This window comes from Rattus norvegicus, chromosome 10 (assembly GCF_036323735.1).
Source record: "Rattus norvegicus strain BN/NHsdMcwi chromosome 10, GRCr8, whole genome shotgun sequence".
Taxonomy (NCBI): domain Eukaryota; kingdom Metazoa; phylum Chordata; class Mammalia; order Rodentia; family Muridae; genus Rattus; species Rattus norvegicus.
Window position 1 is genome coordinate 68,612,299 of NC_086028.1, and position 19,824 is coordinate 68,632,122.

General features: G+C 41.1%; 1 protein-coding gene across 15 annotated transcripts in view; it reads left to right on the forward strand.

Moving 5' to 3' along the window:
• Positions 1–19,824, forward strand: part of Ap2b1 (adaptor related protein complex 2 subunit beta 1) — a 105,623-nt gene that overhangs the window by 15,374 nt on the left and 70,425 nt on the right. For all 15 annotated transcript variants that reach the window (XM_008767937.4, XM_063268347.1, XM_017596973.3 and 12 more), the window contains 5 exons: positions 1,317–1,422; positions 5,440–5,575; positions 8,024–8,269; positions 17,155–17,345; positions 19,567–19,788. In XM_008767937.4, coding sequence (XP_008766159.1) covers positions 1,317–1,422; positions 5,440–5,575; positions 8,024–8,269; positions 17,155–17,345; positions 19,567–19,788 — 901 coding nt within the window. The remainder of the gene's footprint in view (positions 1–1,316; positions 1,423–5,439; positions 5,576–8,023; positions 8,270–17,154; positions 17,346–19,566; positions 19,789–19,824) is intronic.

Sequence of the window (19,824 nt, forward strand, 5' to 3'; positions counted from 1 at the left end):
ACGAATTCTCTCCTGTGAGTGGACTTCTAATCCTGTTGGAAAGTGGATTATTACCCCATACCAGCCATGCCACTATAGCACTAGACTGATGATTTCTTTTTCTTTCTGACTTAACTGTGCCTTGTACGTTAAGACCATGTACAAACTAAAAGCTCTTGACAGTCCAGTTCATTTGGACCAGGCTGGAGTAAAGCATTGATATTTTTGATCATCTCGTAGTCTGGTAAGATACTTCAGTAGGGAAAAGTGTTTGCTATATAAGCCTGACTATCTAGGTTCTATCCCTGGAACCCACACAGTAAAGTTCGATGTGGTGTTGTATGTATCAGTAATCCCATTATTCCTCCTTCAGCATGGGAGGCAGACAGGAGAATCATTCAGAGTGTATAGCACAGCCCAGAAACAAGACCATCTTAACAAGGTGGAAGGAGAGAACCAGCTCCCCAAAGTTGTCCTTTAAAGAAATGACTATTTTTATGTATGTAAGTGTTTTTCTGCATGAATATGTATGTGTGCCTGGTGCCTGCAGAGGCAAGAGGCCGTCAGGGTCCCTGGAACTAGAGTTATACTACACCTGATCTTAGCCAAAGGGCTGAGAAGCGATGGAGCTAGAGTTATGAACAGTTATAAGCTACCATGTGGGTGCTGGGAACTGAAGCCAGGAAGTGAATGCTGGGGCTTGGAGGCATGGCTCCAGAGGACCTGAGTTTGGTTCCCAGCACCCACATAGTGACTCACAACTGCCCATAACTTTTCCAGGGTGCTCAACACCTCTTCTACCCTCTGAGGGCACTAGGCATGCATGTGGTACATAGACATACATTCGGGCAAAAAATTAAAACATAAAATAAATAAATCTTGAGAGGGGCAGGGGGATGCCAAGCCCAATTTTGTAAGTAATAAACTGATTTTTGAGCTTAATTTATTAATCTGTAAAGTTGTATCTCTTTTAGTTTGTAAGCACTGATTTCCAAGCCAGCTGCCTACCTTCGTGTCTGTCTTTTCTTCTCAGGTCTGTAAAGTCTGCTCTTCCCAATGCTGTTGCAGTGAGGGTTACTTTTGCTTGCTCTTCTGCTTTCTAAAGTAGGATCTGTGCTGCCTTTTAAAGACCACGATTTAAAGGCTTTAAGAATTTATTGATGGAGTCTTTGTCGGTGGGTCAGTTAACATTCTGGGGCTTTGAATTGCGCATCTCATGATTTTAAAATAGCCTTACTTCAGTGGCTGCCTTGCTATCCTGATGTCATTTTTCTATCGCAGTATTCTGCCCATTCTGGAGTCCCGAGACCATCCCTGTTTGTTCTCATCTCTTTTAGGAGAAATCTTTGAATTAAAAGCTGAACTCAACAATGAAAAGAAAGAAAAGAGGAAGGAGGCTGTGAAGAAAGTGATTGCTGCTATGACCGTGGGGAAGGATGTGAGGTAAGGATGGCTCTTGCCCTGTGGACAGTCAGACCCCGTGTCGTAGCCCTTACTGCTTTTCTAGATGATGTAGAAATCCACTGCCTGAAGTAGTTTTAAAAGATGATAAAAATACGGTGAGCTCACCTACTCTTTAATTGGCTTAGGTCAGTGCTCTTAGCTTTGCATCTGCACGTTCTGTCGTTGGATTCAGGGTGGGAACCAGCACTCCCAACGTTCCCTTGACTGTTAATTTTCACTCCTGTGATTAGTGAGCTGTTTGAAGTGCAGCCTCGTAAGGCCCTCTCATAGGCCCATGAGATAAGAGCTATTATAACTCTCGATTCTCTTTGCCCTTTTACCATTCTGAGCTTTTCCGTGATAAGAAGTGATAGTAAGAAGTGCCACCACCTTACTATGTCTCCAGGCAGTATGCTGGCTAGGACAGTCATTCTGTTTTTCACACAAAGAAAAAAAGAAGTTATGAGAAAAAGAGCAGTTCATTCAGGACTCTTGTTCATGATGCAGTAAAATTGTATATGTGTGTGTGCCTGTGGAAGTTAGAGGACAGCTCTCAAGTCTGTTCTCTCCTGCCATTTGTGGAGTCCCACAGTAAGTCCAGGTCATCTGGTCCGTATTTAAGCACTCTACCAGCTGAGCCATTCTGCCAGCACAGTTTTCCTTTCTTAAAAAAAAATTGTGTGTATACATGTGCGTGTGTGTGTGTGTATGCCTGCATATGTGCCTGTGTGTGTGTGTGTGTGTGTGTGTGTGTGTGTGTGTGTGTACTACTGAAGCTGTGTTTTTAATATACTCTTATTAGGGCACTGGAGAAATGGCTCAGTGGTTAACATTACTTGTTGCTCTTGAAAAGGACCTAGGTTCAGTTCCCAATACCCAGGAGTCCAGCACTCTCAGCACCTTTTCTGACCTCCTTAGGCATCAGGCATACATGTATGTACATACATATATGCAAGCAAAACACTACTGCAAATAAAATAAAAAATAAATACGTATTTATAATAAATATCCATTTATTTTGAAAAGATACTAAAATATTTCTTCGTTTTCCAACTCCTATATTTATATGAAGCTGTATTTTCTTCTTATATGTCATCTAAAACGTTCCCCAGCAGGGGTAGTGACATGAGAATCGAGCTGTTTCTATTTAAGAAGGTGCTATAGAGACTTTTGAGTTTGTAAACAAGGGACTGATGGCTCAGTGGGTAGTCATTTGCTGCAGAGCCTAATGACCTGTTAGTTCCCCAGAACCCAGCAGAGAAGCATTTGTGTCTTGTCTCAGACCTCCACATGTGCTCTAGCATGCACAAACAATAGATGAGATGTAAAACACTGCCATCTTCACATTAATAAAAATAACACTTTAAAATAACTTAGAAAATAAGCTTATTTATTTTAGTTTATATTATTTTTGAGACAAAGTCTATAATGTAGCCCTGGCTGTCCTGGAACTCACTATGTAGACCAGGCTGGCTTTGAAGTCACAGGGATCCACCTGTCTCTGCCCTCCATGTGCTGGATTAAAAGTGTGTGTTACTAAACCTGGCTAATGTTTGTTAATTTAGGTGGATCCTTGGTCTAGTAAGTCTAAAATATTTATTATCTTGGCCTCTTAAAACATTTTACCAATCTTTGAATGCTGCATAGCAGCAGCCTAAGCTAACATGTGAAACAGGACTAGCAGAAACCTATCTTAGGGCAGCAGGAGCATCGGAAGTTGATCTCCTGTCCCACTGCTGTTATCTGGATTTCTGATGCTTATAGGGACAGCTCTCAGGTTTTTGGTCTCAAGAGCCCTTCCTTCAGCATCTACTTCCCCCAGATCTCCAGAAAACTTTCATTCATGTGGGTCATACCTATTGGCATTCTGAAAGGAAAAAACTGAGAAAATTTGGAAGTGTTATTCCACTTAAAGTAATAATCATAAACCTTTGAAATATACTACAATTTTTCCTTGTTGGTACTGGAGATTGAACCTAGGACCTCGCTTATGCTGGGCAAACCCCTTATTACTAAACTCCTTCCCAGCCCTCTTTCTTTATTTTAAGAGAGGGTCTCACTACATTACTGAGGCCAGTTTTGAATTCTCCATGAAGTACAGACAGGCCTTAAGCTTGCAGTCTTCCTGCCTCTCAGCCTTCTAGATGTTGGGGTTACAAGCATGCACCATTGTTCCAAGCTTTAGCCTTCTTGTGTGGGCTGTTAGTAGTACTTAGGACTGCTAAGTACACTATGAGAAAAGGCTTTATAATTACTAACTGGTGTTGCAGCCGCTCTGCATCTGCACCTTCTCTGAGACAAAAGAAAAAGCCGAGTTTCAGTTACCTCCATGTGTACGAAGCTATACCTGGTACCACACAGACAAGCTAAGGAAATAATTGCCTACTCTCCAGAATGGAAGTCAAGAGGTTCATTGGAGATATGATGGGTTCTTTTTGAATTTGCAGCCCATCTACCCTTTTGTAAATACTTTCTTCTTTTGGACCAGAGAGATGGCCTGGTGACCTGAAATCACTCTCCATGAGCCTCATGATTCAAGGAGAGAACTGACACTCAAAGGTTGTCCTCTGACCTCCACCTGCACATGCAGATACCCTTAAATAATTACAAAAAACACTTCATGTGTAGGACATAAAACACAGGTTCTCTATTCTGCTTTCTGTGTGTACAAGACTCATACTATGTGAAATATACTAAAATTAATTTGGTTTTTATATATTTATATTTATAAGATATGTAGAAATATTTGGGGTCTATAAGGTATTTTAGTAAGGGAAGACTATTTGCTAACTTTATAGTTATGTTTTTTAAATATGGCTTATTTTAGAATCCAAACTTGGAACTTCAATCTTTTTATGCTAGTGATGCTACTTTGTGAGTGTAGGTAGATATTTCTTTCCTTATAGGGAAGTGGTAAATTATGAAGAGATGGCTAGTACTTAGGAAGTGAGCAGACCATTTATGTTTGACTATGCCCCAATTTGTAAATGCATAATGCTGAATAAAAGTAAATATCTTCATATACTCTACTAAAAGGAAATCAGGTTACCTTGGAGAAATGACTGATTCCAGATCTTGATTACGAATTTAAAACTTGAACACTTGAGAAAGCATAGAAACACTTGAAATCGTAGGCTCACATTACAGGGACTTAGGACCTACTTAATTCCTCCTGGTCAACAGTGGAAGAAAGTGTTCATTTAACAGTGTAACTGTTGGAATGCTTTGGTACCACAGTGAGTTGATGTGGAAATTGCTGTTTTGGGGAGGGTGTTGATAAAGTAATTATTTTTCTTGGAGTATGCCTAAATGATTATAGATGGAACAGTATACCAGAAGCTAGCTGTCATGGTGCACATCTGAAATCTCAGCACTGGGAAGCTGAGGTAGGAGAATAGGGAATGCAAGGTCTCTGGGCTTACACAGTAAGTTTCGGGTCAGCATAAACTATACACAGCCTGACCGTGACTCAGAGCCAAGTGCTAAGCTTGTGGCTCATAGGAAATATACTTTGTATGATTCATTTTAAAATAACCCCAGGGTTTGGGATATAGCTCAGTGGCAGAGCACTTCCCTATCATGTGTGAGGCCCTGGGCTTTATCTCCATTTTTGAAAAAATAATCTAGAGCAACTAGACAGGAGGTGGATTCAGTCTGAAGGCATATGTGGGGCAAGGTAGGGCTTGTGTTGTCGGCACTTGTTGGGCTCCTTCCATTGCTCTCAAATTTTTTCCCTTCCATAAAAACTATTGAGAGGGCTGAAGTAGCTTAAAGGGCTTGCCTACTGCACACAAGGTCCTGACCTATACACTATAAAACCAAACAATTTAGAGACTTGGCAGCCAATAATAGTACTTCTTATTTTTTTAGTTACTCATTTCCATGAAAATGAATTATCAACACTCAACCATTGTCCTCGTGTCAAATCGTTCTGGAAGCCAAAACTGTCACTTTGTCATCTGTGTAACAGCTAAGGCACAGATACCGCTTTACTCATTTCAGTTCTCTTCTCCTCAGCTCTCTCTTCCCAGATGTGGTGAACTGTATGCAGACTGACAACCTGGAACTAAAGAAGCTTGTGTACCTCTATCTGATGAACTATGCCAAGAGTCAGCCAGACATGGCCATCATGGCTGTCAACAGCTTTGTGAAGGTAGTATCCCGAGGACTGAGTCTTCTCTATCTCATGTAACCTTTTCAGAGGTGATGTTTGATATAGTTTGTCTCTGCATTGCAAATAAGCAGCTTGTGTTTTGAGGGATGAGCTCCTGGCAGTGAGCAGCAGAGTTCATGTTGTAAGCGTTCTCGACACTGGGATACTGAAACCATGTGACAGGCCTTCTCTTGGTGGGGCTTGGTACGTCCACGCTTGCCAGGTAAAACCTCATGTTTACCCTCCAAGGCTAACAGGTTGGACAGTTGAACATATTGTTAGTTGCTTGCTCATAAAGGGTAGACATACTGTCATATTGTTCCCTGAGGAGTTGTTTGGTCTTCATGAAAGTTAGGAAGTGCTGCTGCTCTAGGAGGTGCTACTTGTCTTTGGTTCAGCAGGCTTCACAACGGTGAAACCAACATGCATGGTTTATTGTTATTTGTTTGTGAACATGTATGAGTGTAGAGGCCAAAAAACGAGTTGGATTCTCTGGAGCTTAAGTTACAGGTTGTAAACCCCTGACATAGGTGCTAGGAACTGAACCAGATCCTCTAGAAAAGCAGCAAGTGCTTTTAACTTCTGAGTCCCCTTTCAGTCTGTGATTAAGTATTTTTTATTATAGAAATTTAAAAATATTCACATAGTATAATAAATACTCATCTTGTGATTTTTAAATAGTTGCTGATAAATTACCACTTGTTTAATTTATATTCCCTGTAAATAAAGCACTTCCCAGCCCCCTGTCTCAGCTTCATTCTCATGCTTGTGTTTGTTAGAATAAGAGCAGTAGGATCTCAATCCCTTCCCCTGCTTTCTGCCCTCGAAGAGGGTCTTACTTGACTCTGAACGCACAGTCCTTCTGCTTTGACCTCTTCTCATTCTGCTCCAACCACACATGTGTTAGACTTACACACAAGTGCTGCACCCCTGGCTAACATCTGTCACCACTACTGGACATCTTTAAAAACTGACAGCCACGCTTGGTGAGTTAAAGCCAACCTAGTAACCCGAGATCCTGTCCAGAAAACCCAAATAAGCACTCATCCGAAGTCTCCTTACTGCAACTGAGTGGTCAGAGCTTTCTGTCACTAGCTGTGGTGAGCCGTTTATTAATCCTGCTTTCTGTTTGAAACATACTCCACCCTTGAAAAACATCAGACAGTTCCAGAATTAACTTCTGTTTGAATTTGAACTGAAAAATATTTTCTTTTTGTAGGATTTTTTTCCAAAGAGATCTTTTTCCCTCTTTCTTCTTTTTGAGACTGAGTCTCATTGTTCAGCCCTGACTAGCCTATAACTTGCTATATAGACCAGCTGGCCTCAAACTCACAGAGATCCATCTACCTCTGTCTCCGTGGTGCTGGGATTAAAGGCTTGCACTACTACTGTTGGCTTACTTGCTTGCATTCATTCCTTCCTTCCTTCCTTCTCTCCTTCCTTCCTTTTTGTCTTTTTGTTTTGTTTTTTAAAGATTTGTTGTTGTTTTGCTTGAGACAGGATCTCACTATGCAGATCAGGATGACCTCAAACTCAGAGATCCACCTGCCTCTGCTTCTTGGGTGCTAAGATTAAAGGGGTGCACCACCTTGTCCAGACTGAATACATTTTTGATATAGGTATTAGAAGAAAGTATTCTTTGTCAGTATTCTGTCTGTGTTGTATTTTTTTTTTCTGACAAAGAATAGAAGAAAAAGATCTTTTCTGTTCTTAGGGCAAATTCACTAGTTCTAGGAATGACTGTGCCAACTTACTAGGCTTTTGCCTTGCCCAAGATCTAATCCTATTGGACCTTTCCTCATTGTGTGTATACACCACTTAGAAGATTTCTTCTGGGGCTGCAGAGATAGCTCAGTGGTTAAAAGCACTTGCTGCTCTTGCAGAGGACCCAGGTTCTGTTCCCAGAACCAACATGGGGTAATTTATAACCCCTAGTAACTCCACCTTCAGGGGCTCCAACACCCTTTCCTGGCCTCTGTGGGCGTGTGTTCACAAGTAAGCATATGACACCTGCATACATTCATAAATCTTTTATTTGATGTGTGTAAGTGTTTTGTTTGCATCCATGTCTATACACATGTTTGGTGCCTGTGGAGATCAGAAGAGGGCATCAGATCCCCTGAACTGTAACTATGGATAGTTGTGAGTTGCCATGTAGATGCTTGGAATCAAACTTGGGTCCTCTTCAAGAACAAGTGCTCTGAGCCACCTCTCTAGCCCTGATAAGTTTCTTTAAAATAAATAAATAAATAAATTAATTAATTAATTAATTAATTCTTTCTAGGTTCTTGAGCAGACAACTAAGACCATTAGGAAAGGAAGGAGTACCAAGAGATTGGATTCTTATGTAGAATATTAGAACCATGGGTTATGGTTTATGTCAGCTGTAATGTTTACTTGTAATCACCTTGTATTCATGTGCTTGGTTTGTTGTTGTTGCTCTGTTAGGATTGTGAAGACCCCAATCCTTTGATTCGAGCCTTGGCAGTTAGAACCATGGGATGCATCCGGGTGGACAAGATTACAGAGTATCTCTGTGAACCCCTCCGCAAGTGCTTGAAGGATGAAGACCCCTATGTTCGGAAAACAGCAGCAGTATGCGTGGCAAAACTCCATGATATCAATGCCCAGATGGTGGAAGATCAGGGATTTCTGGATTCTCTGCGGGATCTCATAGCAGATTCAAACCCAATGGTAATACTTTCTACTTTTACAGAGAGAGACACATTTAAAGTGAGCCCTTTTCAAGGCATGCTTAACACAAGCATTGTGTTGGAGACATTGACTACAGGGTACTTGTGGAGAATAGTTTTGTGTGATGTATAGCTTGTATATGTCATATCCCTAGGTGATTTTGTTTTGTTTTTAGGATTAGTTTTTTCAGGTAGTCGTTTGTGGTCATTTCTTCTAAAACTGCATCAAAGTAAGTTTTACTGACCAACTATTGTAATGAACTCTCAAAGAACTCCAGGGTAGAAAATGGTTATGTTCTATGTACTTAGCAGCCAGAACGTAGCACTTACAGTTTTTAGTTTTGCATTCCTTTGGTCTGGTCAGTGCTGAGGGTTAAACCCGGAGCCTTGTGTAAGTATACTGTTTCTGACCTACAGTCCTACTTCAGGGTGTGAGTTTGTTTCCTTCTTGACATCTATATATGATAAAAGGAGATTGCGTTCCAAATGATTACTAGATTAAACTCGTTTAAATTGAGAGATTGGTACTAAGAACATGGAGGATTATTACCCACTTACTTTAGAGTTTATCCCCCAACATTCTGTCTCTGTGTGTTGAAATAAGGTTTCAGTATTTAGGATCGCCTCTAACCTGTTATGTAGCTGGCATTGAACTCCTGTTTTCTTGCCTCCATCTCTCAGAGCTGGGATTACAGGCATATGCCATCACCACGTGACTTTTTTTTTTTTTTTTTTTTTTTGAGACAAAGTTTTGCTACCTCGCCTCAGCATAGGCGTAGGTCATCACAGCCTGCTAAATAATTCTTGTCTGGCACAGTATTTCTTTGAAGATGAATTATAGTAAGAGATAGTCAGTGAGTAATATTAAGTTATTTTTTACTGCTGAATTCATATATATATATGTATGTATGTATGTGTATATATATATATATATATATATATATATATATATATATATATATATATGGAGGGAGGGAGGAGAGAGAGAGAGAGAGAGTGAGTTAGAATTTGCCTGAAACAGGTATCATCTTTTCATCTTTTCCTGGCAAAAATTCTGTTCAAATCTGTTCTTTGAAGTGTTACTTGTTCATCTTTCTCTGGCTTTTGCTTTATTATCCTTCTAGAGTAGCAGAAAGTCAAAGGAGGAAGCGTATACCTTATACTTTCTAAGGGTACAGGCTATGCTGAGTATTAGTCAGGAGTTTTCAGCCACTTTGTCAGATTAGAAGTAGATGTGGAAGGGCAATGACTTCTGATAAAGTATCATCAGATGGATTGGAAGGTGTCACCCCCCCCCTTTATTTTTCAAGATAGGGTTTCTCTGTGTAGCCCTGGTTGTCCTGGACTTGAGTTGTAGAGCAGGCTGGCCTAGAAATCACAGAGATTCACCTGCCTCTTCTGGGATTAAAGGCGTGCACCACTACACCCTGCCACTGTTTTTTTGTTTTGTTTTGTTTTGATTTTTGATTTTGCTTTTGGTGAATTTTATTTTCACTCCCTGGCACCCTTTTAAAAAGATTCGTAAGTAAAGAGGCTATTTGGCAATACTAATCTGTGCTTTTTTAATTAATTAATTTGTGAGGGTGTGTGTTGAGGTGTATGTGTGTTTTGAGGTGTGTGTGCACGCATGCACGTGCGTGTTTGTGTGAATTGAGGTACATGTGTGCCATGGTGTACTGTGGGTCTCTTCTCCCTCCATGTGGGTTCCAAGGATCAAGCGCCTGTCACCTGAGCACCAGCTAGGTAGGCAGAATTTCCACCCTGTGGAAACCTATTAAATATTCAGTGGAGCTAAGAATGGGTTGGGGCAAAAAATATATTTTAACTCCTACAAGCAATTCTAGGTGGAAGGGGAAAAAGTATCTCAGACTCATGTAAATTCTTCCTTATGTAACCTATTAAACTCTAGGTGTAAGAACTGGAAACACAGCAGTCGGGTTTTTTGTTTGTTCGTTTTTGGTGGAGGGGATGGGGTTTGAAACCCTAGAACTTCTTTATCAGATCATCTGAGAGCATACATGCCTAGCTTGCCTGGTCTGTTCAAGCTTTCTCTGCAGAGGAAAGGACTGGTGTTTTATGCAGAGCATAATTCTTTTCATGCAAATATAATAATGGACTTTATTTATCATTGCCAGATCCAGTAACTTATCACTGTATTCTAGTCCTACTTGTTTCCTTCATTGGCTGGCATTGAAGGCATTGCTGGATAGTTTCTATTGAAGTTTTACTTTATCATCATCATGTATAGCAAACTGATGTTCCTGAGAATCATCGTCGTCGTCCGTTTTCACTGCACAGTCCGGATTGTGTTGGCGTTTACTATGCAGCCTAGGTCAGCTGTGAACTGTTAGCCTCGCTCTCTCGCCCTCGTGAGAGCTGGGATGGCTATCACTCCTGGCTATTGCTGACACTCTTTAATTTGCTTTTATAAACATCAAATTTGATTTGGAAAGATTTTAAAAAATATGTTTGAGGAGATTTACAGAAAAAAATTACAGTACTTGGTAAGTTTATGAGAAAGTCACCCGTGCTGGGTGGTCTCTCCCACTGGGGTCTTTTTCTTCACAACCCACTAGACCATTTGTTGTCTGTGTGTTATAGCCTTCCCTAGAGCATGTGTCAGATTTGAAAGCAAATGAGGTGTCTCCTTGGTGACCAGACACCTGCCTTCCCGGGAGCCTTCCCGGTGGTGATGACGTTTTCTTTGGTGCTGCTGCAGAAGGGCCCAGAGTGCAGAGGTGAAAGAGGCATCCTCAGGTAGCCAGGAAACACACAGATGCCACCTTCTGATCTGGAACCCTACTTTTTACCCTTAGTGTACTTTCTACTTTGTAATCTTAAACACAGTATTACAATTACTGAAAAGTAACCTAAAGTAAAATGCTAGAATTTGTGCCCTAGTTTTCTCTTATGGTGAGATCAGATGCTAATAACAGGTAGACCAAGTGCATGAGCGGTCAATAACATCGGAGGTCCAGTGTCAGAGCCCTCACGTACCAGCTCCAGCTCACTGCAGAAGCTCCAGAGGCTTACTGCCGCTCTGTGTTGTCTGGAAAGAGAAATTTAATTTGCAGTGTCCGTATGCTAGGCACAATGATAGATGCTTTCATGTAAAATGTTCCATTCAGTTGTCACATCTGTCTGAGGTAGAAGCTGGTCCATGTCAGCGTTTAATATGTGCACTTAAGAGATCGAGCTGTCTCAATGCAGTGCAGCTGGTTGTGCCACAGCCAGGATTCCATCCTGGTTCTGAGTCCCAAACTCAGTCAACACCGCTACCTTCACGGATATTGATAAAGAATTAAATTTAAGTGTATGCTTACCCCACACACTTAGATATGTTTCATTTTAATTTTTACAGAATAGTATATATTTTTAATACATAAAAGTCTTTTAATTATCTGTGTACTGTTACTATGAAATATCTGTCTTCTTTATTTAAAGATGGGCATGAAATTTTACTCTTTGCTCGAGTAATTTTGTTCCACTTTTTCTCAGGCTGTCCCACAGGGTGGCAGCATTGCGCCTTCAGAGATGAGGTCTAAAAGGACGACTACTTGGAGAGATTCTACAGTGTTCTTAGAGTCCTCAGTTCACAAGGGCTTCCTAGAGAGGAAGCAGCACAACATGCAGAAATGACTTCAGAATCTTCTGATCTGAGAATAAAATGTCAGTCAAGAGCTGGCAACCCTTGGAGTTATGTCAGTTGAGACTAGCATTGGTGTGCCTTGCTGCAAGTAATCTTCTCTTCTGTCATGTTTGGGGTTACTACTCACCTCATTTTCCTGTAGTTGGTTTCACTGCTGTATTTAAAGCTGACTCGCAGTGTCCTAGCTGTCTGTTTGATTCTGGCTCTATGCTGATGCCGCTTAATCTTCCTGTTTCCTCTTCTGAAAAGGAGAGATACTGCCCTCAAGAGATGGGAGTATACAGGCTGGAGGGTGCTCAGTGGTTAAGGGTGTGCACTGCTCTTCCAATTGAGCAGTATCTACGTCATAACTGCTTGTAATTGCAGCTCAGGGACTCCTACACCCATTTCTTGTCTCTGAGGATCCCCCAATCACAAGCACACGAAGATACACACACACACACACACACACACACACACACACACACACACACACACACACACACAGAGAGAGAGAGAGAGAGACTTTTAAAAATAAAACATTTTTTTATATAAAAAATTAGACCAGGCCCGGTTAATGCATGTCTTTAATCCAAACACTTCAGAAGCAAAGATAGGTGAATTTCTGTGAATTTGAGACCACTTCGTCTGTATAGACAGTTCCAGGACAGCCACAGGTACATAGAGAGACCTTTTTGTTTTGTTTTGTTTTTGTTTGTTTGTTTTTTAAGACAGGATTTTTTTTTAGGTAGCCTTGACTGTCCTGGAACTTACTCTGTAGATGAGGCTGGCTTTGAACTCATAGAAATTTGCCTGCCTCTGCCTCCATGTGCAGTCTCCTCCCCGTGTGTGTGTGTGTGTGTGTGTGTGTGTGTGTGTGTGTGTGTGTGTGTGTGTGTGTGTGTGTGTGTGATTGTTAGCACCCATGTGAGTGCTGGGGATCTATCCCAGGTTCTTTAGAAGAGCAGCCTATTAACTGTTGAGCCATGAGTGCTGGGGATCTATCCCAGGTTCTTTAGAAGAGCAGCCTATTAACTGTTGAGCCATCTCTCCAGCCCTGGATGCCAATGTTTTAATCAGTTTGTGTATCAAGAAAGCTCAGTTTTCTTTCCTCCCACTCTGGGTTGTTTGTTTTTTGTTTGTTTGGTTGGGTTTTTTTTGTTTTTTTGTTTTGTTTTTTGTTTTTTTGAGACAGGGGCTCCTTAAAGCCAGCTCTAAATTTCTGGTTTTCCTGTCCTTACATCATGAATGCCAGGATTACAGGTGTGTACTACCACACTTGGCTATCAATTTACTTTTAGAGAAAACTTCCTTAAGGTCTTTTTTTTCTTACATTCTCTTTCTTTTTCTGAGATTATAGCAGTGTTCCTAAGATAAAGGGTAATCTTTCAGGGAGGAAGTATTAGACTTGTCTTAACAGTTCTGAAACACAGTGACACTGAGAGTAAGGGGTCACTTTTATGTCACTGTTGGGATACTAGGATGTTTGCTGCCAAGATTGAGCTTGCTCTTTGGGGACTTGCCCCTAAGTCCCAAACTGATATTGTATTGTTCTTTGGAGAAGGTTCTTTGGGAAGAGGGAACTCTTAACTTAGTGCTTTATTTTTCCACTTTATTTTCCAAAACAGGCACCATTGTCCAAAATTTCAAAGAAATACAGATAGTAGAAACTTTGACAAGAAAGAGGCCTGGTGAACAGCAGCTGCCCACTTGCCCTGAGTCCTTTTCTTCATCTGCCTCAGATGCAGTGTAACAGACTTCAGGTTCATCACTGTGGGAAGCACGATTCACTGACCATGAGAATACGGAACACTCCATCTCGGGCTTGCCTTGGGTGATTTCTGGAAGCCCAAGAGTCTGAATTGATTGGAAGATGACAGCAGAGGGGTAGAAGTCACCTTTGGGAGCTTTAGAGGACAGGAAGTCTGCTGCAGGCTGGGAGAGTGGGTGGCTCATCTGCCCTGTCACTTGGTTGGCGACTTGACCAGTGACACCTTCTTCCCTCAGGCTTTGTTCAACACAGTCCTGTCATCTGATCATTCTGTATGTCTTTATTGGACTGACTGCAGTATTTGCTTTCGTATATGATAATGATCACACATTGCCTACTTAAGCATCAGCGCGTACACCTCATCCGTGCATTACACACTTTCTTTAATTTCTAATGGCCTGCAATTGTAACGGGGATTCCAAATCCTCAGTGTGTTTGGTATCCTGTTCTTCCATGTTTCTACTTCCTTCAGTGCTCATGGTTTTTACATTTTCTGTTACCAAACCTTGTATTTTAACTTTAAACACCACACACACACACACACACACACACACACACACACACACACACACACACACACGGACAGGGGGTTACATGAACAGAAATGGTTATGGTAGGAGGTTCGTTTTGGACTGATAACCAATATTGGATGCATTGACAAAGCAGTCAAAATAAACAGGCGACACACGACATTTTGATTTTTTATTCTAAAATAAAGTTAAGCATGCTATGCATGGGAGATGTTTCCTCTGCACGTGAAGTATCTGGAAATGATTATTGTTTTTTGGGGCGGGCTGCTGCTGCTGTTTGTTTTCAGACAGGGTCTCATGTTCCCCAGACCAGCCTCAAACTTCTTACATGACTGAAGATGACTTTGAACCACTGATCCTTCTACCTCCACCTCCCATGCTGGGGTCACAGGCATTGTTTCATTCTTTATATATCCTAGCGTTATGAATCTCATGCATGACTATGGAGTGAGCAAAGGCATTTGAGAAGAAGCTAATGTGTGTTGTCACAGATGATATAGTCGGTCTGATTTGTTTTGTGGCAACGTAGTGTCTTATAATATTTACTAAATAAATCAGGTTCTTTTCATCTGGGACTTTTTGTTCTGATCACCAAACTATAGCTCAAGGGAATTCTGTTTCTGTTTTCTACATAATGATGGATATTGCTAAATTAAACTGTGTGTTCAGTCACTGTCTCTTCGATACCTGCTTTCTGTGTTTGCTGTCATGATTGGTATGCTCTGCAGATTACCTTGGCAGTGTGGTCAGTAAAACTGATGTCTATATCTAGGTTATAGCCATCATGGTTTTCTCTTGCTTAACTGTAAAACTCAGTTTCTCAAGCTTTTGCCAGGGGCTTTAGTAGGAATCAACTATGAATTAAGGTAGTGGGAGCATTTTTTTTAAAGTATGTACTCGCTAAAGCTTGCTTCTTGATACCTATCACTTAGCTTATGAAATATTTATAGTCAGCCTTATCATGCTAATCTTAACCTCCGATCTTTGCTGTAAAATATACTTTAAAACATACTTATACAGAGCCATAGGATAGTATTTTTATTATGGTGTTTGTGTATGAGTGCTTTTGAAATTTTAGAATAACCTTAAGTATTGTCGGTTACATTAAAAATAGCCTATAATTTTTATTTAAGATACTGACCTTGTTTGTAGCTGCACAGTTCCCGTATCAGTAGATCAAGGTGCAAGTGTGCTTTCTCATCTAGGCTGGCAGTTTTCCTCTTACTGTCTCAAAGGAAGGGTCCATTGGAAAACCATATTTCACTGGATGTAGAATTTCATGAAATATAATACATATGATGAGTTTCTGTATCCTTATGAAAAGCATCCTCCACTAAAATAAGGGTTACTGGGGGCTGGAGAAGGGGCTTAAGTGTTAAGAGCAGTTACTGTTCCTCCAGAGGCTCAAGCTCAGTTCTTAGCGGCCACACTTCAGGGGACCCAGTACTTCCTCTGGCCTTCAGGGGCACATGGCGTACACATGTACATACAGGCAAAGCATGGCGCCCAGAGAGAAATGCCATGATTGATTATAAATGCACTCCAGTTTTAGAGATCTAAGTGCAAAAAGGTTCAGTTTTTACTTGATGAGTTAGAGTAATAATACTACCGTAAATTTGTATAGGCTTTATGATTTTTGGGTTTTTGAGACAAGGTGACTCTGTGTAGCCCTGACTGCCCTGGAACTTACTCGGTAGACCAGGCTGTCCTCAAACTCAACACTGCCTCTGCCTCTCGGGATTAAAGGCATGTGCCACCATCATGCCTTGCATGGAAATTTTTAAAAATATTTTTCTTTTTTAATGATTTAGTTTATTTTTATTTTATGCGCATTGGTATTTTGTCTGGATTTATGTCTGTATGAGGGTGTCATGTCCCCTGCAACTGAAGTTACAGATAATCATGGGCTGCCATGTGGGTCTTGGGAATTGAACCAGTGTCCTGGAAGAGCAGTCAGTACTCTTAACTGCTGAGCCATCTTCCCAGCCCCATAAACTTTTTTTGTAAATAATTAATTTTATTTTATGTGCATTTATGTGAGGGTGTCAGATCTCTTGGACTAGAGTTATAGACAGTTATGAGCTACTGTGTAGGTGTTGGGAAATGAGCCTGGATCCTCTGAAAGAGCAGCCACTGTTCTTAACCACTGAGCCATCTAGCCTCCCTGCCCCCCCCCCCCAAAAAAAATTTCTTAATATTATCGGACCTGTATTCTCAAGTTAAAATTAATCTGTTAAAATTTCCCTGGTTTTTCAGATGAACAATCTGCATGGTACAAAGATTGTGTGTTCCCCAAGCATTGCGTACTAATGAGCTCTAGTTTCAGGTCCGTTTACCTTGCTCATAGCTGTGCGATAATACTGAACAGTCGAGTGTCACCTCCCTGCTGTCCATGTGCACATATAATTTGACCTAGATTTTTCGGTTACATAAGGCAAATATTTATTAAGATTTTACTTTTTATTTAATGTATTATTAATTATTATTATTTGTGTGTGTGTGTGTGTGTGTGTGTGTGTGTGTGTGTGTGTGGTCTCATTCTGTAGCCCAGGCTGGCCTGGGGCTTTCACTTTTTAGCTAGCTGTGATAGCTCCAAGCTGAAAAGGACCTGGGATTAGAGGTATGAGCTAACACCCAGTTTAGCTTCATTTTTTTATAGCTGTTGGTTCGTCATAATTTTAGTTTCGAGTGTTGCTGCAGTGGTTAACATTTCAGTTGTGACTCATCTGCGACTCTGCTAATACATGAATTACTATAATTCTGGAGTGCCTGACTACCTGGAAGCTGTGTATGCTATCATTGCTGGGTTAGTGCCTGTTTGAAAGCAGCCCATCTCTTTCTGTCCAACTGGGTAGAATGCTTAGGAGTGACTTGAGATCTGTGATCCTACCAAGGTTGTTTGTGTGTCAGTTTGGTTTCTCTGAGCATATCAAAGTCATTCTCTGTTTCTTTCACAGGTGGTGGCTAATGCTGTAGCAGCATTGTCTGAGATCAGTGAGTCTCACCCAAACAGCAACTTACTTGATCTGAACCCTCAGAATATCAATAAGCTGCTCACAGCCCTGAATGAGTGCACTGAGTGGGGCCAGATTTTCATCTTGGACTGCCTGTCTAATTACAACCCTAAAGATGACCGGGAAGCTCAGAGGTCAGTCTGTCTGTGTGGGTATCAGCTGATGGTCTTGCCTGACTGAATAATGTCTAATGTCTGCTCTTAGCATGAGAGACTGTCAGATTGAGGAAGGTAGAAAATTAGGGGGACATTGCTATCCCTAGCATATTTTCTCACTGGACTAAGGCACATTGTAACTGCTAAACCACACAAAAATAGTTTAGTTGTTTCTATGAATACTTCTGCTAAAGCCTCCCTCATGTTGTTGCTGGTCTCCCAGGTCCTGGTCATTTGGGAAACAAAAATGATGAATGTGTGCCCTTATAATAACACACTGTCTATCCTGTTAGCTTCATCATGCTAATTATTGAGCTGAATAATACCTATAATTTACTACTGGGACAAGTATATTAAAGTCAGCAACATCTATGTGTCTTGCCATTGTATATAGAAGTCACGTTAGACTACATTTAAGGCTTTGAGAACACATCTTGATTGTTCTGCTCAGTCTTTCACCATTCCCTGTTGCAAACGTTCTTTGACTGTCAGAACTTTATTATCGAATGTCATTAACATATGTACATAAGTACATTTCACTTTACAAAGTTGGAGTTCCTACCAATTTTTAAATTGACATGTTGTATTTAAAAGCACTGTATTAGACAAAGTACTTCTGAAGAATTGCTGGCTCTTCATTAAAGTTGACATATTTTAATTATGGTAGATAAGAACCTTCCTTGTCTGGCTGAAGCTGATTTCCAAGCTACTAGAATGTAAGTTCTCTTCACTTGTCTGGGAAGTAATTCCTTCTAGACTTAACTAGTGCTGCTGGTAGTTCCTTTCCACCAGTGAAATATGTTATATTCTGGAGAGAACTTTACCAAGAATTTTATTTTCTGTTGGCCCTTCATATTACACTCATTAGTTCACTGAGTTAATAATTAATTCAGCAGATCTTTCTTAAGTCCATTGTATGTGCTGGGCTCTGTTCTAGGTTGGGAGTGAACAACAGACAAAAATCATGGCCTTCCTGCACCATTTATTCTAAAGAGTGGGAGTAAGGGTATACACAATATGGATATTCCGTAAACTGTTTAATAGTTCATATTCATTACTAAAGCTAATGTAAGGCTCTAAGGAATGGCAGATACTTTAGAGTAGGATTAGAAAAAAGCCAAAGGAATAGCTCTGCGGTGACTTAATGTTCTGCTGTGATATGCAAATTTCTGAGGGTAAAATAAACTAAAAAGCTTCTGCGGGGGGGGGGGGAAGAAAGAGACTGCCCTCCACACACGTAGTTTATTTTGAATCAGGGTCTATTCTGTGTAGCATGAGCTGGCCACAAACTTGTGACCCTCCTGCCTCTGTATCTGTTTGTTCGTTTGTTTATTTGTTTATTGAGGCAGGATCTCACTATGTAGCCCTCGCTGGCCTCAAACTGTGTATTACATGGCTCTAACTCAGAAATCCATCTGCCACTGCTTCCCATGGACTAGAGTTGGGGCTGTGCACACCACACCCAGCAAGATTTCACTTTATTTTTTGAAATTATACTTTCTTAAAGAGCAGTAATCAAGAAGGTCTCTGTAGGAAGGTGGACCTTGTTTTAAAGGCCTGGTGGAAATCAGGAGTCAGCCATATGCCCATAGGAAGAGAGTAAGCAGCTGCTTATCTTGTAACCTTAGGAGTCACTCAGGATGTTGCCCAAGAGCTAGCAAAGTTAGGTTGATTTCAGAGAACAAAACCAAACCCTCATCTGTTTCTGAGTCTTTCTTACTAGCCTAAAAACAAGAGGTTGTGTAGTTTTTCCTGCCATCCCATTTCCTCCCCAAGTCCCAAGTGGTTGACACCTTTCGCTATGATTAATATTTTGAATGCTTGATTTGACATTCTGTAGGTTGGGTAGAGATGAGCTGTGAGGCAGGGAGCGCTAACATTATGTGGGGAGACAGAGGACTGAAAACAAGAAGGAAACTGGTGTGAGTGCGAGCCTCGGGGATTGCTAGTTTCCTTCTGGTTTCTGATCTCCCTGTTGCTGGCTTCTGGAGTCTGCTGAGGCCCCTGCTCTGCCTGTAGTTTGCTGGGAATGCGGCTTTTGGGTGTTGGATCCCATTTTGACTTAAGCATGGGGCTTTGACTTTCTAACTGGATCTTTGGTTTATTACTACCTGGGCCATGGAGCGCTGGCATTACTGATGGACTGAGTCAAGCGAAGGTACCATAATCCTGGATGCTAATTTTCCCTTTCTGTCCCCAGCATCTGTGAGCGAGTGACGCCTCGGCTCTCTCATGCCAATTCTGCAGTGGTGCTTTCAGCAGTAAAAGTTCTGATGAAGTTTCTAGAGTTGTTACCCAAGGACTCTGACTACTACAATATGCTGCTAAAGAAGCTAGCGCCTCCACTTGTCACTTTGCTCTCTGGGGAGCCAGAAGTGCAGTATGTTGCCCTGAGGAACATCAACCTAATTGTCCAGAAAAGGTGGGAAATAGTGACTTGGTGACTTTAAAATGTTTG